Genomic DNA, 25,052 nt, shown 5'->3' with positions numbered 1-25,052 from the left:
CTGCTCTCTACTACATACTCACTACTCTACTACACACTCTATTCTCTACTACTCACTCTCTACTACACACTCACTACTCTCTACTACACACTCTCTACTACTCTGTAGTACTCACTCTCTACTACTCACTCTACTACTACTCACTCTCTACTCTCTACTACTCACTCTCTACTCTCTTCTCTCTATTCTCTACCTCTACCCCTCTACCTCTCTCTACGCACACACATATGCACATATATATATGTATATATATATGCATTTATGTATGTGTGTATATATATATATGCATACATATATAAACATATTATTCATCTGCATATCTATAAATATGTGCATACATATACATATACATATATGCATACATGCAAAATAGAAGCAGAGAACTCTGGGTAGTTCTCAAGTTTAGGTGGAAAGCAGCTCATATATAGAGCACTCTCAACACCAGCAACACTCTAGATCTGCTCACCTCAAATGTCTGCTTTTCTATCAAAGTCTTTAAAGATAGGATTAGCACAGTGCTATCCACACCGAGATAGAATAGAAATGGACAAAGTCTTTTGCCATTTCTACAGCAAAGTTTTTAAGCATAGGACTAGCAGTGCTGTCCTTGCCGAGCTGTAAAATAACAAAAGCCATTTATCACTCCAGGCAAAACACTAAAGCTTCGAATTGGTAAAATTCCAACCCAGCCAACCCGAAATGAACAAAAGCAACCCCTGACGCAGTATTTTGCTCTAACTAGAGCTCTTCAGAGAGGCACAGCTCCGTCCAGACACATGGGAGCACCCAGCACAAGTCAAAAAAATACCCTTTCAGGCATAGCGTGACGAATAAATCATGCAGAAAAGAAGAAGAGAACTCTGGGTAGTTCTCAAGTTTAGGTGGCAAGCAGCTCCTGTATAGAGCACTCTCAACACCAGCGACACTCTAGATCTGCTCACCTCAAATGTCTGCTTTTCTATCAAAGTCTTTAAGCATATGCATGTTATGTACATGAAAGTTTGAAAAACACTAATAAAAGCAAAGCTAAAAAACAGAATTGCTTTAACTTAAACGAGGGTGAGACCTATTGCATTTTCAATGCTTGCTCTTTCAAGTGGCCCTCTCATTCCCTTCCGCCCACTGCATGCACAAACTTCTCAAAGACACAGGAATGCTTACCTTAATCTCTATGATTGCATTTCTGAAAACTGCCCCAAAATCATATCAAACATCACAAGCTCTCTTTCAAAGTCACACCCATGCAACCTAATACTGATCTCCTCAAGCCCATCTACTAGATTTACCAACTATCTGCATGAACCCACATTCTCCCACTCCCCCAACAAATGGGGATACTAAATGCCTCTTAACTTAATCTACTTTAAAGAAACTGGAATCAATGCATCGAATGGTTTGCTTGATCGCACAAGACTAATCCCCATAATAATAATAACAAACCATAACACTGGACTAACCACTAACAACAATACATGTGCATAAACCCTCTACTTAACCCTGGCATTTGCTCATGCAACTGGCACATAAGATGCGTGTTAATAGTTGTAAACAGAGGTGCCACAGAACCACGCACATCACGTCAAAACAGGGTTCAGCTCATTCTAAATAACTCAATTTACAGAAACCTCAGGCGCTTTCATTTTTCTTCCTAAAAATGAGACCTAATGTAGAGGCAAACTTTTTTCTGCACCACAGAAATAAACGAGTCCAAAACCTGCATATCACAGATTAAGTTAATTACCTACAAGCACTGGGACAAACGCCAAAGCACATTTTGTGGTATGATCTGGTATAGTGACACAAACGCCAAAGGCAATTTTAAATCCATAAAGATATTTACCTCAGTCCAGAAGTTTCAATTAATACGAATCCCAGTTTTCAAAGTAAAGACGCCCTCTCACTAGAAGTGTGGTAAAGTGGCCTTCTAAAAACACAATTCACCCTCACAAAGGAAAGATAGCACGGAGTGTTAAGCAGTAGACTAGCTTGCGAGTGTTTTTTACTGGCAAAGAATAACTGCTTGAATTGCTTGCCAAATACAACTATAGAGTTCAGCCGACAGAATCTTACTGACCCTATAAGCCCGAGGGGCCTGGCAGCATCTGCCTCGTCTGTAAATACGACTGTGATAGCTGGCTCATGTACTGCGGTTAGAAGCCATTACTGTTTAGAAGATAAAGAAACTATTTACTTTGCACAATGCTTCATTTCCAGACACCATACGTATGTTTATTTGTCGTGGCTTAACACAACCTGCTTTGTGCACCCACCTAGAACCAAATAATCCTGTCCCTAATCCCAGTTTTGTAAACAAATTACAGCATTCGGTCAGAATTTGCACGAGTGCAAATCCCATTTGCGTGAGAAAAATCTTTCCTTTTACGGTTCTGTGAATAAGGAATACGATCTTGCCCCCACAATGATTTTTATGCACACTAAAGTTGGTCGAAGCTGAGCAAATGTTTTATGCACCAGGCCCTACGGGGCAAAACGTTATGGAGCTCTAATAAGGTGTAACGATGAAGTCACACAAGGCTCAGTCTAAAGAAGGGATATACTCTTTAGGTACAGTCCCAAGAATGGACATACAGACTTAGCCAGTTCTGTGTTTTCTATATGGATGTAGGGTCTGATTTAAAGTTTGACCAATGGGTACTCTGTCATGACAGATATGCCGTCTGCCTCTCTACAAGTGCATAGTATGTTAACACGCTTGTAACAAGGTGGCCGGTAGACCCGTCATGTTTGTAAGGAGTACCCCTCCACCACACTTCAAATCAGGCCTTCGGTCTTTGGGGGTCAGCAGGGAGTTATAACATGTCTTGCGACAACTTTCTTCAGCTGATTAAAAGGTGCTAACAATTAAAGAATAACATTCAAGGAGTAGCTTTATATGTATGAAAAATAATGATCTTTGAATCTGCAAAAGGTTATAATACGGTCAATATCAACTGCACCACATAAGATACAGGCTTTAGGCTTGCTTTAAGAGCACCTTCGTTTAGCACACGTCATTAATATGTGATTTACATAGCTTTGCTACAGAGGACAATAAAGGAAACAATAGAACTAAATGTAAGCATCTAGGTGCCTGAAATGTATGGCCTACCAATAGGTGTGAAACACTAGGAACAAAAGGCCTAATCAAGCAGGTACATGACAACATGGCAAAGTAAGGAGAATGCCCGCTCAATGACAACATCGTCCTTCCCAATGCAGAAAAACAATAGAAGACATAGTTGTTGAAAATTTAGATTGAATGAATTGGTCCTATGAAACAGATATTTCAAAGAGTGACTAAAAATGCCTCTCGGAAGATCAAAAGCTGAAACAGTATTAAAAACAAGACAGAGAAAATTGAGGTGAAAATATTCTGAAAGGTCGAGTGTTAAAAGTACCCAACTAACTTGCAAACCTTTCTGCTTGATAGGATATAACTGATGAAGGATGTAAACAATGTGACTCCCCACTTCTTGTAACATTGCTCGAAAGAAAGTGTGCAAAAGCTTGGCTCAAGGAGCCAACTGCCCAAACGACTGAAGGACAATCAAGCTTCTATGCTCGGTACTTCCAAAGAAGCAGATCACCTTTAGAGCACTGAAAACCACATTTGGATGACTAGATACTAACCGTCACTCTTAAGAAGAGCATCAGGAGTAGATGTATTGCCTCCTTGCCGGGGAATCAAATACTTACATCACGCAAAACTGTTTCAAAGAGAGAAAGGGATTGTACATTGAAATAAATTATTTATTACATTCTTATTGTTCAACTTGTACTGTCCGACCTAAGCATATACATATATAAAGATGAAGACATTATGAAAGCCTCTCTTTTCAGTGTATATGACAAGCCCAAAACGATTTTTTGGGGAAAAAAGAACATTCCAAGTAAAAGCTATAAATGTAAATTCTGCCCTCGAATATCCCAGCGACTCAACACTTCAAGAATAGGACGATTTCCAGATGAGAGGCTTCTAACAATTCTTTCTGCCACTCATACCAAAGGGCTTGTTGACTTTGAAACTCACATTCTTAAGGACCCTAGCGATGCTGCAAATGCTGGAAAAAGTGCAATAGTAACATATCATAGGCTGAACAACGTCTAGCGGAGTGATTTTAAGAAAGCTAGACTAAGGCGATACCCACAAAGGTGAGTTAACTGCATATGTATTTTTAAACTTCCAAGGATAGGTTTCAGGGACCAACTGCGTTATGTTATTAACCTTCTGAAGAGAAGTAACATTCTACACGAAGACTGTGTTTGAAAATTGTAATTGGAGGGAGATGGTTCATAAAACGAAATTAAGTTAGCATCAGCTGGGGGAAGACAAGAGATCAAATCTACTTCCTAACATTTAGATCCTTCTGGACTAAGGATATTGGACAGTGGCGGCTGATGACTTTTGAAAGTGTCAGGCGTAAAGTTGCTGACGAGTTTGACTTTAGTGTTTGAATCACTGAGCATAACTTCAATAGTAAATTTGGGCAGTTTTGAAAACTAGAGGGCCAAATGGTTTCTTTTTAAACAACATTTTAATCAAGAATTTGCTTGAAAATCATTAAGGAAGCAGTAAGTAAAAACCACTAAGTAAGAGCAAAGGTCTCTGCATGTGCTAAGAGAGGGCCCCAGATCGATTTTTATATTGGATGTTTAAAAAGTGAATTTCATTGCAATTCAATTAGTACACCAGTATGGCATACAGGCTTTCATGACAATTATTTGAATGCAAAATATTGCATTTAATTATGTTTGATGTGGTCATTGAGCACATCAACAATAATTAAATAAAACATTCAATATTAAAATAATGTGCCAATTAAGACCCAATTTTGCATATTAAACCTCTGCATTAGGCCTCATGCACTTTGAATTGCCCACGTAAGACGCGGTCAATAAAGGATTGCTCAGATTAGCCAATGTAAATAACTAACTTGAGGGAACTGTGGAAATAACATAATGAAATCTCCTATGCCCAAAAAGTGGAGGGAAAGAATAGGTGCAAATTAATAGCTGTACATGGGGTGTTACGGGGCGTATGAACAGGCATGCTCCTAGCGCCAAGATGCTCCATGGAGTGTAAGCTGCGCTCTATAAAAGCCAATTCATATCATATCATATCATATCCTAGTGAGCAGGAACAGACCGGTATTGTAGAATACAGTTCCATGGCTGTAAGTGGGTGCGGTATGTATCGAAAGAAAGGTCAGGCAGTCACCAAATGAAGCTTGAAAGTGATAGAGTATTAGGAGGTCAACTTGATGAAGTAGGGGCCCACCTCAAAGCGCAGATTTCAGCAGAGAAGCTGCGGCATTGAAAAAAGGCTGAGAAGCATGGAGCAGATGCGGAACAATAAAATCATAAAGTGAAATAATCAAGGAGGCCAACACATAATACTTGACCAGCTGTTACATGCCTAAAGGATATTAGTGGCGAGGAGGTACCTGGTTATAAATGAAGCCACTTGCAGTGGCTGATGTTAACCTTCCTATTTTGGAGGGGAAAAAATAGCGAGTTGATAGCACGAATAGGGTAAGGTTATTTCATTCTCATGTAATAGTTCCTAATTCGATTTCATGTCTCAACTATACTTCGGACACACTGCTACTTGTCTCGCTGCACCCTGCAGGCCCCAAAACTCAGGGGTGTCGCAATGCTATATATAAACGCCCCTGGCAGAAATTAGATAATCCTACTTTACAAGACATTCTTGCTACTACTCAACCCACTCTTTCCTTGGATATCGAGACAGCTAGCAACAGCTTCGGAAAGTGGATCAACCATGTACTAGACAAGTGCATTCCAGCAAAATGAAATCATCCTAAGAAAGCCCGGTCCCATGAGTCACTCATAATAGATAGGAAAAACAGTAAAGTTCTAGAGCGTGGCTGGAGATGTGCCTACAGTCCTACTGCTAAATTAGAATACAAAGCTGCCAGAAAAATCTATCATAAGCGGATCCGGAAAGCCCGAGCCGCATTGTTTGCTAATAAGATTAACACCAGCAATAACCCCTCGAAAACCATCTTTTCCCTATTAAAGGACATGGTGAAATCACAGATGAAGGCACTATCACCTCTAATGACCAATGTGAGGTGCTGACCACCTATTTTATCAATAAAGTGGCTAGCATTTATGATAGCTTCCACTCGAAGAGCGAGGCCGCAGATATGTTGAGTGGAGATCTCACAGGGAATGAGGTCCATTCCCTGTCCACTTTTCCATCTATCGCAATGGACGGCTTCAAAGTCTTGGCCACCAAGATAAAAATCAGGGTCTCCCGAAGACCCCCTCAAACCAGAACGTTTTGTCAGACTTCAGGATTGCCTTCTTCCCAGTTGTCTGGATCTCATTAACCTCTGCCTTTCCAATGAGGGGTTCCCGCAAGCTGGAAACATGCTAAGGTCATTCCCTTACTAAAGAAGACATCATTAGATGCATCCAGGCCAGAGAACTATCGCCCGGTTTCTCTGCTTCCATTCCTATCTGAAGTAATTGAATCCTATGTGAACAGCAATCTATGCCGTATTTGGAGTCTTATTCCATACTGGATTAATTGAAAAACGGCTTCCGAACAAGACTCAGCACAGAGTCAGCCCTATTAGCAGTAACAGAGCAATTTAGAGTCTCCATCGATGAAGGCAGTATGTCAGCACTCATCCTACAGGATCTCAGCACCGCCTTTGATACGGTCGCACATAACATCTTGATCCGCTGGCTGCAGGAGATCGGTATAAAGGGCAGAGCTCTTGACTGGTTTGCATCCTTTCTGCAAAATAGGTCTTTCCAGGAAATCTCGCCACCTTTTCACTCCCAGACACACTCACTCTGCTGTGGTGTCCCTCAGTGGTCGGCATTGAGTCCGACCCTGTTCAACATTTATGTTCGGCCATTGGCCCTGTAGGCTAAAACCCACAACATTTCTTTAGTATCATATGTGGATGACATGCAGCTGGTCCTTTCTTGCACCAAGGACCCTAGCCAGGACGCAGCCAAATCCCAAGAGGAATTATACGCTATTGCGGGCTGGATGGAGGCAAATTGTCTCCAGCTAAACTCGTCTAAAACGGAGATCCTCTCACGAGGCAGAGACTCATCTTTGGGGCAACAAGCGGTGGACGCTGGAGCTGGGTACTCCTCCTGCGCCAAAAACCATTGTAAAAAAGTCCTGGCATTCGGGTGGACAATGCCCTATCTTTTAAGGAGCACACCAAGTCTGTGGCAGGGACCTGCTTCGGTATACTGCGTGGCCTCAAACCCATTTTGGGCTTGTTTGAACCCCCACACTTGCCAGTTGGTATTTCAAGCCACTCGTGTTACCGAAGTACAGTTCTGTCTCCGGTGTGCTGCGCCGCCTCCACTGGCCGCCCATTGAGCAGAGAATCCAGTTCAAAGCACTTTGTATCACACACAAAATACTGGCGGGCCCTGGCCCGGCAATTTTCAGCAACCTATGTCATCATTACATTCCAAACCTTGCTCTGCGCTCTACAGATCTCCATTTGATTCAGGTGCCGCGAATCCGCAGATCCAGAGCTGGAGGCCGCTCATTTAAGGTACTAGCACCGACTCTTTGGAACTCATTGCCACTCTCTATCAGAAACATCACCAATCTCTTGGTCTTTAGGAAGGCAGTAAAGACCTGGCTGTTTCAGTGAGCAGTAGCCTCACCTGCACCCTTCTTCTGATATTTAGCGCTGGGACATCCCTTTGCTGGGACAGCCATGCGCTTTACAATTCCCTTAATATAACATAACATAACATTTGTGACTCTGTATTGGGGCATGGTAATCTATCAGCGGTGCGTCTGCCACATGCCTGACAACCCAGTGCCACAAATTTTTCTAAGTTCAGCTTTCAAGTCACTCACTTTCAAACTGCCCTTTTAGCCTTTCCAAGTTACGGCAGACATATGGCGGACACCGACACAGCATTATGGCATGTAAGAGATGTAGCTTACATGTTCCTTTCTCTGTTCCTGCTCCAGCAGTCATTAATAATTAAAACTAACACAAGCTTGAGTCTTCTGGCACCCTATCTGTCAGTCTGTCTAAGGTGCAATTGAGATGTATAGAAATTATTCATAACGCGATCTTATCTCAAATGTTGTACTTACCAGATCATCAGTGGGGTTCACAGCAGGATTCCTTCACCATGGGCAGGCCCTATGATTGCACACAGGCCACAATCATTGCCCAGGGAACTGTGTGCAAAGGGAAGACAACCCGGGCATTAAACAACCAGACTGGAACATGGCCAATCACTGTGTGGCTTATAAAGCCACACAGTGACTGGCCATTTTCTGTCATCGATCTACCCCTCGCTGCTGTGCCTACCTTTGTGCATGCCGGGCCACCGGGGACGTGGTACCAGCCAATCCAGACATTGCTCTCATGCTTCTGAGCATGAGAACAGTGCCAGGATTTGGCAGAGAAGGTTATACCTATCCTCCATCGCTGCCCTGGGGGCTGTGTCTGTGCAGTCCCTGACTCCCTGACAGTCCAGACAGAGGAGGCCTGGACTGCTCCTATCAGACTGGACACGGCCAGACACCTGCTCAACTGGACACGCAAATTTCAGTATTGGCCTCGCTTCCACTCAAAGAAGAAATCACATCCCTAAATGAAGAATGTACGCCCACACGGGGGGGGAGAATAATGGAAGGTAAACTAAGCTAAAATAACATGTGGCAATATTTATGCCGCAGGCTGCTCTCAGTGAGTGGGGCAACGCTCTATCGCCACCTATTGAACAGCCGCCACTGAATTATTGGAAAGAAATGCCAGAAGAGTTGTTTCCGATTCATGAGCATACACTTTTTTTAAAGTTCAGTTACTCCTTAAATAGTTGCCCTTACTCTGAAAGACTTTCGTTGGCAATAAGAGAGCCTTGAATTCTATTGTGCATTCTACTGCGATCAAATAAGATGGCCGGGTTAAACAATGATTTCCAAAATAAGGGTGCTGCAACACTTTTGTTACAGTATGGCAATCTGGCACTGACACCGAGTTTGACACCAGAGCTTTTACTGAGACAATATATTGTACAGAGAGCTAATTTTCAATTTTGGCTCCTACAGCATATCGGATTTCCAGTCTTCCAGTGCTGCTTATGTGGACAGCTACATGATTTGCTTGCTTGGATGTAAATGTTCCCCGGTTACTACTCATTTCACACTTAAGAAACTTTGGAACTCGAGGATTCGTTGGAATGAAGAGAGTTGAGAGAGACAATGGTATAAAACCTTTGTTTATCGTGGGATAGGTATATTCCAAGCATGACGCATAATTTTTGTATTTGAACATACATCAGTTGTGGAGGGCCAACAATTAGGAATAAATCTGTATTGGCAATGCAAAAGCGCCACTGCCATTACCTGTACCCATTGTCGAATTCCAAGGTGTCTGTCAACCAGATCAAGTTCTCCGGGAGTGTTTCAATGCCTAATTTGAGCTGGTGGTTTCCGCTGCTCGGCACTAGCACTTACTTGTCAACACCAGCACTTAAGACAGCCCACCAAATGGTGGCGCTGTTTGTCTAAATTTGTGATGAGCACAACAGTGCTTTAATGAATCAATATGCATTAAACTGACTAATGCCAGCCACCCAAAGCTATAAGAATGGCTTGGACGGAACCCATTAGTCATGTTTAATGTATATTAAAAGTCTGAAGGAACGTGATGGGTAATAGTTGTGTTGGGGCAAAGGGTGGTGCAAGCTGCAATGCATCCTGACAAGGGCCCTGGCACTTATTGTTTTACAAATTAAGTACTGAGGGGTGTACTCTCACACAATTAGCAATTAACAGGCAATAGGGAATAAACTAATACATACAATTATAAGAACTTAAAAAAAAGAAGCGATGGAGAGCGAAAAAGAGAAACAAGCAATATCAGTTGAACAAAATCAAAGCACGCAGTGCATTATCGGGTAGTGGAGAAAGAGGGAGGAGGAAGCGTTAAGAAGGTGGCAATGAAAAGGAACAGTGAATACATTAATGCAGTGGGGATTAACCGAGTTAATAGGAGCCAATGAGCCAATAGGTGTCTAATACAGTAAGCCCATATGGCAGGAGACGAGGACTACTGTGACTAAAGAGTTGTACCAACAGAAAATATCATGACAACATGATTTAATGAATAGTGAGTATCAAGTTTAAGAGGTGAGGAATTAACCACATTGGTGCTAAGGCAATTCCCGCTGGGTGCTGAACTCTCCAGATTTCCATTGTTCATGACAAGGTCAGCTCGTCATCAGCACAGGAGCAGTACACTGCATGACAAGCTGACCTTGTCATGAGCATGGAAGGGGTTAAAGGAATGATCATCTGTACAATCCATATGGAAAAGGGATGATAAAGGAATGATAAACTTAGCTCCGTGTAGTCCTTTAAAGGCTTCTATGTAAGGTTTGGGTCCGTTTCATGCATTTTGGATGCGAGAACATGTTTAGTCATGGACAATTTAGTCTTTAGTGTAAGGAAAATTTTATTATTAATATGCCACCAGCTGACATGTATTGTTATTGATAACAGCCCAAAGGGTATTGCAATTCGCAATAGTGTGCATTGTAAAATATGGTACTCACCGACATCAAAATAGCAGAAAAAAACTAATTTCAGATAACAAACATTTGGTTGGAGTAGATCAAACAAGACACTTGAAATGAAAAGCACTTATAACAAAAAGCACTGAGTGATGCACTGTATACAAGACTCAATTTCCGTGTTTCAAATAAGTTGAAGCATTCAAATAAAAAGTGTATTCATACTCTCTTCTCCACAAACGCAGACTCCGTAGTTTAACACAAGATGCTTGTATGAAAGCTGGCTCATCATGCTGGCTGCCTCAAAGAATGACTAAAAAAATAGAGAAACAAACAATAAGTGAACATAGATCTAACAAAGAAATACGGCAAACTACACATTTTGCAAACTACACATTAATCCATACTTGAATTGTCAATCCCACACGTATTGTTAGAGCAGTATATTCTTTAGTTTAATAATTTAATAAAATGTTTCTCAAAACGTTATTTTAGTTTCAGTAAATCATGTACTGTATGAGTTTGATTTAGATGGATTTGTTAGTTTAAGCATTTTGAGAAATGTATGTATCTGACTTAAAACCTTTAGATCTACTATAAATTAAGATTTTTTCAACTGGTATTTGTGGTTAACAAATAGCAAATCTCAAATGTTCACTCTTAGAATAGGGCAAAAACAATACAATTCATGCAATCACAATCATTCATGTCATAAAAAAGCTCAAATTAAACCCAATGAAACTAGTGTTACAATAATTCTCAGTTAATTATCACTTAAGATTAACACAGTTACACATTGAGTAACTAGAACAAAAGAGGTGTCCTCAATTACAGAAAATAAACAGAAGGGCCTCAACAAGCTCTGTGGCTTACAATCTGTAAGGATGATACAGTGGTGAAAGCTGATGAATCCTCTTCTGAGGGACCTGGAACTCCCAATGACTGCAACATATGTTGAGCTTTTATTATAGTGAGTGACCAGACTATCTGCTACTGATTAAACTAGGTTACAATCTATGTCTCAAATGGGCCAATGCTCATTACAAGACGGATTGCTAATATGGGCTGGTTCAGGATACAGCTTTAATCGGTCAAGAAGAGGTAAACCCATAAACCAGGATAAAAGAGACGTAAGAAGAAGTGTGATCACTTCAGTAAGTACTCCTGTCCTCATTCACAGTTGTCAGACTGCTCCTTTCACAGGTGAATCAGATACAAAAAGGAGAATGGGATAAGGTATAAAGCCACACAGAATCTAGGAGGAATGTGACTGTGTGGGATTGGTCAGTCCAGCCAGTGTTGTCGAAAAATGAGAAGTTAACAGAAAAAAGAGAAACTGATAATAAGCATGGCATGTGGGACACAGGATGGAAAAACCCGGTGAAAGATAGAGGAGACAATGCCCAAATCACAGGTAGGAGCTAAGGAAGTAATGTGCAAACCGAAGTACAGAGGAAAGGGCACTCAGACTATTGAAGAGGATACATATGGCAATCTATGTGAAACCAGGGGTCAGAGAAGAGGACTTTGATGCATTAGGCCAAGGGAGAAGTAGCCTTGATAGGTGGAGAGGACATCCAGAAAGGTGGTCAGAAGGGAGTTGGTGGCTAGGATTGTACGAGATGTTAGGTGGAGATGGCATACCTTTCGGTGGGGGTGATTATAATTAGGTCAATTAGGCAAGGTCAATAGAAAGAGGGGCAGAGAAGAGATTTAACTCTTTTAGAAGTTACATATGTCCTTCAGTTCCAAAACTCTTGTTTGAAGTGTTGGTTGAAAAAAGTAATACTGAGTTTACCTAACCATTTTACCACAGTTTTAACTGCTAAAATCTAAAGAGAGGAGAGACACTGTGATCTCAAAAACTTACAAAATATAAAAGTATTGTAAAGTGAAACATCATAATTTCACACTATACAAACCTCAGAGTAATTTCTGTGTGCTTTGTCAAGAACCTTTAAGAGTACTTCAGTCTGATGTAGCTGGCCATAATCTCCAACTTCCTCCCTTAGTCCTTTGAAAATCTTGGTGAACGTGCCCTGCCCAAGGCTTTCATGCTTTAAAACAATAGAGGATTTTATTAGAAGATGCAAAATGTAATGCACAAATGAAGTCAAACCTCAGTTTAATTTTTTCAGCTCATCTCCGTTATCCAAACTGTTATTTTGAGAAAACCCTCAAACCAAAGGAAAGGCATCCCAATTTACATACTACAAACAAAGACCTAGTCCTAAAGGCAATATATCTTCTAGACCATTAAACACACAAGGATTGTCGGAAAAATCATTCCAGATACACCTCTAACTATAGAGATTGTTACTGTGTCTCAGTCTGTTGCCATGATAAAAAATAGCCATACTCTGATTGATATATTACACAACAACACAGGACGTACATTCACTAGAAGGACGACAAAAAAATTGTGAAATAGCTGGAAATCACCTCACGGGCGCACCACCAATGGGACCCCTGGTTGGTACTCACCAGGATGGCCCTGTTCTCATCATTGGTGACAACCAGCTTAACGTAAACGTGTCCAACACCCAAAGAAACAGTGAATGGTGCAGTGTACATACAACTTATATGTGAACAGGACTAACAACATTCAACATATACCACGAACAATACTGTGCATACAAGATACAAAAAACTTTTATTTACGCTTTTCTTGTTGCAAACAGTACACACTTACACATAAAAAAGTGAGTAGCGAATACTACCTATCGACTCGCACTCTACTTACAGCCGACATGTTTCATTGCCTTGGTTTTTATCAGGCAATTCTTCAGGGCAACCACTATTAAACTGCCACTGTCACTGTGTTTATTGTGCTGTAAATCAAGAAGGAAACTGCGTTTCAGAGGCCGTCATATCTTGCCTACTGATCACCCCATATGTATTATGCAAAGATGGATAATAATTACCTAGTTGGCCGGTCTGTCTTTCATACCTTGGAAGAGACACCTCTTTTAAATATCAAACTACAACTCCCAAGCGGTGAGTGTGTTCGTATCTCCCTTCAATCTTTCAATCTAGGGCAAAGGAGAGACGTCCCAGAAAACAGCGGTTAAAAAAACGGTTAATCTAATCTCACCATAATCCTCTTGTAAGTCCCACCGTGTCCGGGCTATTTGTCGTTTTTACCCGTGGAGAATACTCGGTCGGCGTCTTCTCAACACCGGAGCGCCGACCGAGTGATTCTCCAGTCTATTAACTTCCTGGATACCGGCGCTCGTCTGTTCTGATTGGTCAAACCCGACACATGACCTATATTGATTTAGCCCGAAGTTTCTCTTCAATAGTTTATCCTTTCCATTTTTAAACTTGAAAAAACTACTTCCACGAAATATCACCACACAAACGCGGTGTATCTGGATCTGGATATCGAAGCCTGTGAAGGAAGGTTTGCCACGAGTGTACATCAGAAACCAACTGATAGAAACTCACTACTGTCTTACCAATCATACCACCCTAGGGCCCTCAGGGACAACCTTCCAGTAGGACAATTTATGCGATATAGACGGAACTGCTCCTCAACTGAAGTCTACAAAGAACAAGCAGAAGTCTTAAGTGGAAGGCTAAAAGACAGAGAATACCCACGTAAAGTTATTCGACAGGCGAATAAAAGGGCCTTAAGCACTCCTCGAGAAGCCTTGCTAGAATCTCAGAAAAAAGAAAAAACAGAGTGTTTACCTGTGGTCATGACTTATGACCCCATCGCTACAAAAATTCGACAAGTGATTAGAAAGCATTGGTCCATCCTATCCACGGCAGACTTTAAAATGCCCCCACCCCGTTTTGCCTTCCGGAGGGGCAACAATCTTAAAGATAAATTGGTCCATACCAGAATGCTGGAGAAAACAGAAGCAGAAACCACCACTGTACCGAACGGGCATTTCCCCTGTGGGAATTGTTCGGTCTGTCACCTCACAAACAAAAGCACTACAGTCGTGTTGCAATCTGGAAAAGTATGGACACTGAAGCATTTCAGTAATTGCAACACTACAAATGTAGTTTATAGACTCAGTTGTGAATGTGGCCTGGAGTACATCGGTCTTACAACGCGGAAGATTAAACTCCGTATTCAAGAACACCTGAGCACTATTCGACAAGGGAAATTGACGACAAAGCTGGTACAACATTGCCATCGCAATAGACATTCGTTCACTTGGGTGGTTTTGGAAAGAGTGGTAGGAGAGGCCCAATCGATGGAAAGACGGCTGATAAACAAAGAAGCACGCTGGATTTTCCAGGAACGAAGCGAACAGAGAGGATTAAATGAACTCCTTGAATGGAATAAGTTACGCTGAATATACATGCCTAATTAAATGAACTCCTTGAATCAAACATGCCTTATGTTCCTTGGCTCAGTTTGCCTAACACACAGCTTTCTAACGAAGAATGGAGTGTATAACTTCGACTGGAGCAAGTGAAGCCTCACATGCAATAGTCCTGGGTGGTTACTTTGGATTAGTTTACATCTCACTTGAATAGACAACATTATTTGAATATAGCCTGAAAATCTCTCAAACCTACTGTTGGGGCTGAATTACGAGTAAAAAGGCTAAATCCAAGCCAAACCAGTGGGGCTGATGTTTGAGTCAAATTCAAAATATGATTCAGAGATATCTCATCAAAATAAGTAATAAGAATAGTATGAAGAAATTAAACTAAGGTGGGGGCGTTGAAGACCTTACGTTCCCGGTAGCCCCGGAGTGTGCACCCAGAGTAACGGTCAATAAATAATAAACAGAAAGTTTAACTGCCCCAATATGGCCGCCAAAAGCGACGTACTCTTATGATACAGTGTTGTTATGGGTAAAAAAACTGCGAGTGGGTCCCAAGTCTACCTAACATTCATAGGGGCTAAGGGCTGAATCTATCAAACACCTCTTAACTAAATGAACATCTATATGTCCGTAGGTACTGAGGCGACCAACATTGGCCTACATTATGGTTAGCCCGTCCCAAGATGGCACCCGAAACTATCGCCCCCGAAAAATTTGCGAGTCTCGCATTTTAATATATAGTTGATTAGCCGCAATGTGGATAATTACGTGGAAGTAGTTTTTTCAAGTTTAAAAATGGAAAGGATAAACTATTGAAGAGAAACTTCGGGCTAAATCAATATAGGTCATGTGTCGGGTTTGACCAATCAGAACAGACGAGCGCCGGTATCCAGGAAGTTAATAGACTGGAGAATCACTCGCTCGGCGCTCCGGTGTTGAGAAGACGCCGACCGAGTATTCTCCACGGGTAAAAACGACAAATAGCCCGGACACGGTGGGACTTACAAGAGGATTATGGTGAGATTAGATTAACCGTTTTTTTAACCGCTGTTTTCTGGGACGTCTCTCCTTTGCCCTAGATTGAAAGATTGAAGGGAGATACGAACACACTCACCGCTTGAGAGTTGTAGTTTGATATTTAAAAGAGGTGTCTCTTCCAAGGTATGAAAGACAGACCGGCCAACTAGGTAATTATTATCCATCTTTGCATAATACATATGGGGTGATCAGTAGGCAAGATATGACGGCCTCTGAAACGCAGTTTCCTTCTTGATTTACAGCACAATAAACACAGTGACAGTGGCAGTGGCAGTTTAATAGTGGTTGCCCTGAAGAATTGCCTGATAAAAACCAAGGCAATGAAACATGTCGGCTGTAAGTAGAGTGCGAGTCGATAGGTAGTATTCGCTACTCACTTTTTTATGTGTAAGTGTGTACTGTTTGCAACAAGAAAAGCGTAAATAAAAGTTTTTTGTATCTTGTATGCACAGTATTGTTCGTGGTATATGTTGAATGTTGTTAGTCCTGTTCACATATAAGTTGTATGTACACTGCACCATTCACTGTTTCTTTGGGTGTTGGACACGTTTACGTTAAGCTGGTTGTCACCAATGATGAGAACAGGGCCATCCTGGTGAGTACCAACCAGGGGTCCCATTGGTGGTGCGCCCGTGAGGTGATTTCCAGCTATTTCACAATTTTTTTGTCGTCCTTCTAGTGAATGTACGTCCTGTGTTGTTGTGTAATATATCAATCAGAGTATGGCTATTTTTTATCATGGCAACAGACTGAGACACAGTAACAATCTCTATAGTTAGAGGTGTATCTGGAATGATTTTTCCGACAATCCTTGTGTGTTTAATGGTCTAGAAGATATATTGCCTTTAGGACTAGGTCTTTGTTTGTAGTATTTGAATTGAGTGGAGGGCGACCTAGCCCGGTATTTCCCTCTTGACTCCCATTTTTTTGGATCCCAATTTACATGACTATCATGAAAATTACCAACAGAAAGCAGCAATTTTATGCCTATTAATCAGAGGATATTATGTTCTGGCTTTTTAAATAATGGTCCAGAAAATATTCCTTAACAATGGACAAACTCTCTTTGGGCTTCCTAAAATTTCACAAGTACATTTGACCAGTTATAACGGTGGTTCTCTCAAATTACATCCATTTTAACACAGTAGAATTACAAATTGGTGCTGGGCTATCAGAATGGTCATTTATGGGTTAAGCATTTACAGTTACCATTAGACTTACAAATATTCTAATCAGATAAATTACTTTTGCTTGTAATTTTACAACCAGTAACAATAAAATCAAGTTGGTTTAAACTCATTTTTTTGTTTAACATATATATATTACCATTTTTCAGAAATACATATTACAATACAAATATATGAAGTTAACAGTGGGGTCAGTTGGAAACAAATCACAGATTATACAGTGTGCGATGACAGTAGATAAGCAAACATTGTCTATGCCAATTGTAATCATATAGCAGATGGGTATATAAATTAATACCGCCATTAAACTTCTGTATTCAGAACCGTTCACTGTATCTACATATACCCACATATGTCTGCTTGTTACATATCAACAGATGATCCTGCTAAGCTTTGTTGTAAGGCCTCTTTCTGACACTGTTGTGAGGCTTCTTCTACTAAGTAAATTTATAATATTATCATCACAAATGGTTTAGCCTGATGTTGTAGGAGTTGGACTACAACTTGTAAATGGTGGCCCCTGTACAAAGACAGAGTCACTTTAGCATCACAATGATCTTTTAGAAATTGACAACGCAGAAATAGCATAACTGTGGGTCCGATACAAGACAGATTGATCACAGAATTAAAGTGTAAAAATCTAACCATAGTGCCCCAAATAAACATGGTGCACCGATATCCTAATCTAAAAAGTATTTTTGTTAACAAATGCTCAGTTACCAAAACCAACTATTGATCGTATAGCTCTGGATCTCAAGATGCTAATATCATGAAGATAAATGCAGTACCTTGCTATCTTCTTAAGGGATTATGTATATGCTATGTTGAATGAACTAATGATGCAATTCCCTAAATTCAACAGATTGCTGGAATATCATATACAGTAGTTTCACTAACACTTTGTAGGCCATATAAAAAACAATTTAGAAAAGTCACCATACTCAAGTGATTGTTGTAATAAATGGTGTGAAATTGTAGTTTTACCAACTTTTTTTACGCCTTTATGTGTTGCCATACTCTGTGATAGAGATCTGAAAACAATAAAATATATATATTTTTTTGCATAAACAGGATAACACTGTAAAGTTGCACTATTACATTAACAATTATTTCACAGTTGCAGGCACATTTGTAGAGCGCATGTTCCCTCCCGAAGAGGTCTTCTTTGTGCAACTGGCAGATAACTGAAGTTTTTCACCCAACTCAATGAAACCTATTTTAAAGATGTTGGGTGGATGAAAAGATGAGAGGACGTGCTGGAACGTGAACATGCAACCACTGAGTCAAAAACAGATCCCTGCAGAGGACATAATTAATCTATGAGCCACCAGAAACAGTAAAAGAAAAGTGCTTTGTAGTTGTCTGCAAAAAAAATATTGGGTTAAGGAAGGTGATGTATGTGATCGGAAATGGTTACATTTGAAATGAAATGTAACGCCAGGCCATCAACATTTCACTCTGCATTGAAAAAATAGAAAAGACACAAAACAGTAATGCTGTAATTAGGCTTCCTTACTGAAATGCGAACTGTAAGACGGGGATCAATACAGGAAGTTTTAATCTTCAAGACATTTGGGCTAAAGCTCCTTTTGAACATTTAAGTTCCTGAAGAGTAATGAGAATTTGCCTAGCCTTGGTGCTGGTAAGTTCCAATTCTACTCAGGACTCGGAGGCGAGGATTATGCCATTCTTCCTTCACTTTATTTTTTACAGCAGCAAGAGAAACACACAAAAAAACTACTTTTCCCATGAACACTTGGGAAACAGGAAACGCAAACATAAGTCCTTTGTCAGTCTCTGTACTCTGGCAGCCCCCATCATGCCCTGTTGCTGCTTCCTCTTCCTCTTTCTTCGCTGCTCATCAGCAAGTTAAGTGTTTTTTCCTCTCTCTCCATTAGGGAGAACAAAATAACCTTTGTGTGCATAGAATAAAAACCACAGAAAAATTAAAAGTGCAGTGCGGATTGACCTGAACTCCCATTACACGGACAAGGCAAAGAATCAAGATTCGCTTTAAAGCCTGAGGGGACGCATAATAAATAATTAAAGCAGATTAGTAAACTACACTCCCAGCGGCCCACTGGTTTAGTCGGGTACCCTGCAATTAATCTATCTGCTCTAAAGTTCCAAAAGACTGCCAACAAAAAATGCTTGTTACTAATAGCATAATAATCGTCACGGTTTTCAAAAAGATGCTGGTAGACAATCTTACACAGACAGGTTTCCACCCCTGCTAACCAAGGGGTGTTCATGCCTTTATCGCAGTTAAGGTAATCCATGATAATATCTCTTGTAGGCTTCCCTCCTTGTTTTTCTATACTACTGACCATAACAAGGGAGGGCAGGCACTAATATAATCTTCTATAAAGGGTGAATTAATTTCGCTGTGACAGATAAAGTGGAGAGAGGAGATAGGAGCCGCCAAAACGCTTCGGCAAAATCTATTTTCTTCTGCCTGGATAGTATTACATTTGGTAATGCCCCATACATCAGCCCCATATGTAGCCATTGGAATGCATTACACCGTAAACGTATGCAGGCAGGGCACAAGAGTTCTACCCCTCCTGGGTAGCGGTAGGCTAAACAATGAGTTGATCGCCTTAGAAAATGTATTCCTGCAAAGGACAATATGCGCTGTCCAAGAACCATTGGCAACACAAACTAGACCCAGGTAAGAAAATGCTAGTGCATTTTAAGGTATGATTGCCACCAGTGAGAGAGGACCAGTTGCACTTCCTTGGGCCGCAGGCCATATTATAAGATTTTGCAAGATTAGTACATAGGTCTAGCACTTCAATAAAATCCACAAATCATTGGACTAAAAGATACAGAGCCCTTGGTGTGAGAGCCTTCATTGCAGCATTGTCCACATACAACATGGATGGTAAAAAAAGGGTGGAGATTATTAATATATAAAATAATTAAAAATGGAGCTAAAACACACCCTTGCCTCACAGTCCCAAAAATGCCAATATCTTTAGAAACCTCCCCCTGAATGTTTATTCTAATTCTGGCCTTCATGTCCCTGTGCAAACAAGGTAAACAGTGCACAAGTGCTTCGTCCATCCCACATGCTAAAAGGTTTGACCACAGATTTGAGAGATCAATGCAGTCAAAGGCTGAGGTCAAGTCCATAAACACTAAATGTAACGGGACTGCTGGGCTACGGTGTATTTCCCAATGATCAGATGGAGATTAAGGCACAATTCAACTGTGCCGACCTTTGTGCCTAAAACTGTATCGGCAAGGGTACAGGATGGACTTCTCCTCTGCCTATTCCTTTATCCTATTATATAAAACTCTTCCCATGTTTTTTAATGTAGCATCTATTAAGGAAATGGGTCTATAGCAGTCGGGTAGCGAAAGGTCGCCCTTTTTAAAAAAATAGGAACTATAATAAAGGTTGACCATGTGCTTGGTAAAGGAGAATGGGCTACCGTGTTAAAAACATTACATAATAATGGAGCCCAGCATTCAGGTTTGTGTTTAATACGATCTATTGGTACTCCATCCAGGCCAGCGTCTTCAGCCTCACCCAAGGTCAGATGCACTGCCTTGTGGACAGGAGCCATGGGGAGTTCACGTTCTGCTGAGATGGCTGCATAGATGTTAGTGAAGTGCAACTCCCAAGCCTCATTAGTAATATTTTAGCTAATTGGAATTGATACCTAATTAGTCTGTCTCATATCTTTCACAGCAGAACAGAAGAGGTTACTGTTCTTTTTAATTTGCCACCAAAACCAGTGATCCCCATTGTTGAGCCAATATTTCCTTCTTCCTTGCTGTGGTGATCTCCTTGTATTACTTTCGTAAAAGTGCCATCTCCATGGGATTCTTAGGGTTGGCCATAAGGTCCATGCATGGTTGGCAGTTGGCAACATAGCATTTGGGACTATACCATCTAGGTCTATGGACAGTTGGGCATGAAGGTCTCATTAGTTCTTTCCTAATATTAGAGCAGAGCAGAGTAAATGCCACAACTGCTGAGGGTGCAATATCGTTCTCGGTTAAGCAAGCCATGACCAGGTCCGAATTCTCCTTGATCACTTTATGGAATTAGTGGGTGGGGGTAACCACTCTCAATTTTAATCTTAAGCCATCAGTAGATGGTTCAAGATCTCTCGCTCCACATTCCCCATAATTAGGCTTGGAAGACAATATGAATGCAACCTTGATAGGGTTATGATCCCCGTAATTAGAAGAAAAAACTTTCCCATACTGCAGTAATTCCTCCAAATTGGGTGATCTGAAAAAAGTAATCAAATGTGGATGCACAACCTCTACCTCTATAAGTGGGTACCAATACTATGCTTTGGGTAGCGATATCCATACATTATCTAAGTAATAAGACGCCGAATAAGACATCAGCTCTAAGCCCCTGGAGTTAATACTATTCTGGGCATGGGTGCAGTTATTTATAGTAACCGCTGCTAAACATGGGCAAACGGTTGGCCTGTAGAGAAAGACTAGTTATTTGCTTATTTGCTCCACCTTCATAAATACCTACTGAATTAATCAATTCTACGATAAGGAGTATCAGTGAAAATGGTCTTGCCTAAATTACACTTTTATGATTGAGCTGTTAGCGTACACCAAGAAATCTGTGTCAAGCCCCTGAAAGACCTATTATAGAGTTCATATGATAAAGTGTCCGTATGTAATGTTTTAGGACCAGAGCATATATGGATCTTCTCTATCACAAGCCTAAATAATGAGCTTCAGAATATGCTAGCAGTCAAATAAATGCACATACAAACTCCCTGTTTTTTGGAGAAGAAAATTATATATTTAATAATCACATAAAACGTTTGCACTACAAAGCTGCAGCAAATATTATTTGCTCTTCCATGATGATAGAAGAAAGGGGTATCTGTGTATATCATGAAATTAGAGCCAGATTCTAAGCAGCAATGAATTTCCCAGAACTACTAAATGTTTTATTCTCATATTTTTTGAAGGATCAGGCTTGTGGGATTCTATTCAGAACGTAAGCAAGTACACATTTACAATGGTCAAATGTTATCATGTAAGGTATTTGCACTTGACAACTTTCTTTTGTCCATGGAGACAATATTTTGGCATGATAAAGCTCTTCCATGTCAATACTGGTTTCCTATCTTTGCACTCACAGAAAACAATTACCCCAGACCATGAGTGATTGAGAAGATCTCACCAAAAGAGTTGTTCTTTACCACAAACAAGTAGGCTTGTATGTGTTTCAACACCGTTGTCAGGTGTCTCAGATCTGATATACCCACAAGCCCTTTCCTGTATAGATATTTACACATACATGAAGCTTCATAAAATTGGTGTTCTTTTATATGTGAGTAAATACATATTTGGTGAATCACATAGTTGGTTCTGCACGCATGAATGACATCTACAAAGTGTCACTGAGGTTCACAAATAGCATTGCGAACACTACCTTCAACTTGCCCCAAAATATCACTTTTTCTTTTTTTTTTATTGAATAAATCAATTCCACCCATACCACGCGGCTGTTTTCTGAAATTACACTCATAATCCCCAAGTAACATACACATTCAGTTTTTTAGGTAAGTGAATTCTTTTTGTCATCACAGGCTCGTCACTTTTCTTGACTCTTGTTATTTAAAAATAAACTCACTGGCTCTGAAATATCAATTAGTGATTTTCTAATAATTTTGTCCAGCTTTGCTTCTTTAGGGAATACTCTAATTGTGCCACCAAATTGCAGCTTTTCATTCCTTATTACTACCACGCTTGAACAGTCACTGCCAATACAGAGTCACTATCACCATCAAAACAGCAGTTCCAGGTTCAGCTTCACATGGTCAGGTTCAGATCCACATGTCAATGTGTGGCCAATATTTGTCTGGGCTATCAATTATATGCCAAACATTCCCACGATGTTTTGAGTCAATTCGTAATATAACCACTAATGCCATGTTACAGCCTGCAAATTCACAATATGCTATCAAAGTGATGTCATTACATGGCCACTAGTGTCATAAGACATTACACGGAAAACAATTGCAACATATATTCACTATGTTATTGTATGCTCAAGCACGCTGCATTCATACACAAAGGCATGTACACATAGGCCCATTTGGGCACAGGGAGACATTAGCCACACAAACACACAATTCCCAATGGTTGGTAGTCAGAAGACAGGATCTCTATCCTCCTCAAAATGGAACTGTTTGCTTCAGCGACCCAATGTGGAAATGGGCTTGGATTTGGAGCCAGAGAGCACTACAACCCAAGCAAGTAATGGCAGTCTCCACCAACTGATCACAGATGCTGTCAGAATTGCACACTGCCACTAAGACAAGCTAATGCATGAAGCTGGTGTCTCTTTCCTGGAGATGTGTGACTTCTCCAGTGGAAGTAAAAGTCTACGGAGTGACTGATCGTACTGAAAATGGCATTAGTAAAAAGCTGACAAACTCCCTGTCCTGGGGAATAGACCCTGCGCTATCCCTAACTTCAAAAATTAAAGCTACAGGTGTAAATTATTTGGCGCATAGTGATTTATATTTACTATATTGTTTTGTAACCTATGAAATTGCCTATCTTTGAACTCCAATAAAAAATTATGACACAAAAAAAAATTAAAGCTATATTCAGGGTATATGCACAAGTGGAAGCTATATTCTAGAAGCACGTGTAGTGAGTGGGAATATTATGGCCATGAATGATGACTGAATGCATTTTTGGGATAGGAGTTTTGAGGGAAAATGGTGGAGCAGGGCCCCAGTCCCACTACACTTGTGGATCAGCCGCTGATTTCATATATAAATATAATTTTTATAGCGCATAGCTGCTCCAACAGAAGCTTCCCGGCGACGAAGTTTGCAAAGTGGATAGAAAATCTAAAGTCCTCTAAAGAGATGAGTTTTTAGCGTTTAAAGGCTTTTTCCGTGTCTTGCTCTCTAAGACATTTAGGGAGCAAATTTCAGTATGTTGCTGGCAAATAACCAACGAGTAATTTCCATTATATATTTTTGTAACTTAGGGCCCGATTATGATCAAGGTTTTCCCGCATCCTCCGGGCCGGCGGAAGCCACCGCCGGCCCGGAGGATGCGGGAAAACCGCTGCGGAGCCTCCAAAGACCCACCTCCAAATTAGGATGGCTGGTGGGTCGTGAATTGCGTCTGCAGCTTTTCCGGCCGAAAAGCACTGTCTATCAGACACCGCCAGCCATATTAGGATGGAGGGAATCACATGCTTTTCCGCAGCGGCTTTTCCGCCGCGGAAAAGCATACGGACATTCACTTCGGGGGCCCGTTGCGGGCCCCCTGGGAGAAGGGGGGGTGCGGGGTGCACATGGGGGGTACCTATGGCTTTGCGTGCACGAAGCGGCAGGCACCGCGCGGTGCCTGCCGCTTTGTGCATGCAAAAGCACTGCTTTCATTTTTTACATTGCGGCGGGTGCTGCTTCAAGCAGCAATGTAAAAAATACAGGATGTGACTGCCAGGGTGGCAGTCACATCCTAATTGCCATGGAGGGACCGCCGCTGCCCATGCGGACGGTCCCTCTTACTCAGGGGTGGCGGACGGACGCAAGTCCGTCCGCCATCATAATAGGGCCCTTAGTTTGGAGAAAATATATATGCATTAAAAAGTTTAATGCAGAGCATGTGTTCAAAACCACTGTCAAACTATATCTTTTACATAATAAATGGATTTCCACCTCATACATTTGAACAAAAAAGCAAATATTACAATAACAATTAAATTACCTTTTTTATATGGTATAATATCTTTATACATATTGTTTGACAATCAAACTGTATTGAATATTTCAATACCAAAGTAATCATTTCACCAGCATAAACTTCTATATGTTTCTGGTGCTGACTGCAGCAAATGTTATAATGATTTACCAGAGACCCTCATTGAGAAATTCAGGTTTGGTGTGAATAAATTATTGTTTACCTCACCTATTAAACAACTAAGATACTTTAATTGGGTTGTATTACGTTACATCTATTCCCACACTATCTC

General features: G+C 40.8%; 1 protein-coding gene across 5 annotated transcripts in view; it reads right to left on the bottom strand.

Moving 5' to 3' along the window:
- The window catches only part of JAK2 (Janus kinase 2), a 1,231,913-nt gene that overhangs the window by 241,880 nt on the left and 964,981 nt on the right, over positions 1-25,052 (bottom strand). For all 5 annotated transcript variants that reach the window (XM_078676001.1, XM_078676005.1, XM_078676003.1 and 2 more), the window contains 2 exons: positions 12,468-12,602; positions 10,771-10,858 (listed from right to left, as the gene is read on the bottom strand). In XM_078676001.1, coding sequence (XP_078532127.1) covers positions 10,771-10,858; positions 12,468-12,602 — 223 coding nt within the window. The remainder of the gene's footprint in view (positions 1-10,770; positions 10,859-12,467; positions 12,603-25,052) is intronic.

This window comes from Lissotriton helveticus, chromosome 2_1 (genome assembly GCF_964261635.1).
Source record: "Lissotriton helveticus chromosome 2_1, aLisHel1.1, whole genome shotgun sequence".
In the NCBI taxonomy this organism is placed as follows: domain Eukaryota; kingdom Metazoa; phylum Chordata; class Amphibia; order Caudata; family Salamandridae; genus Lissotriton; species Lissotriton helveticus.
Note: the sequence above shows the minus strand (reverse complement) of the source record. Positions and strands in the feature narration are given on the sequence as shown.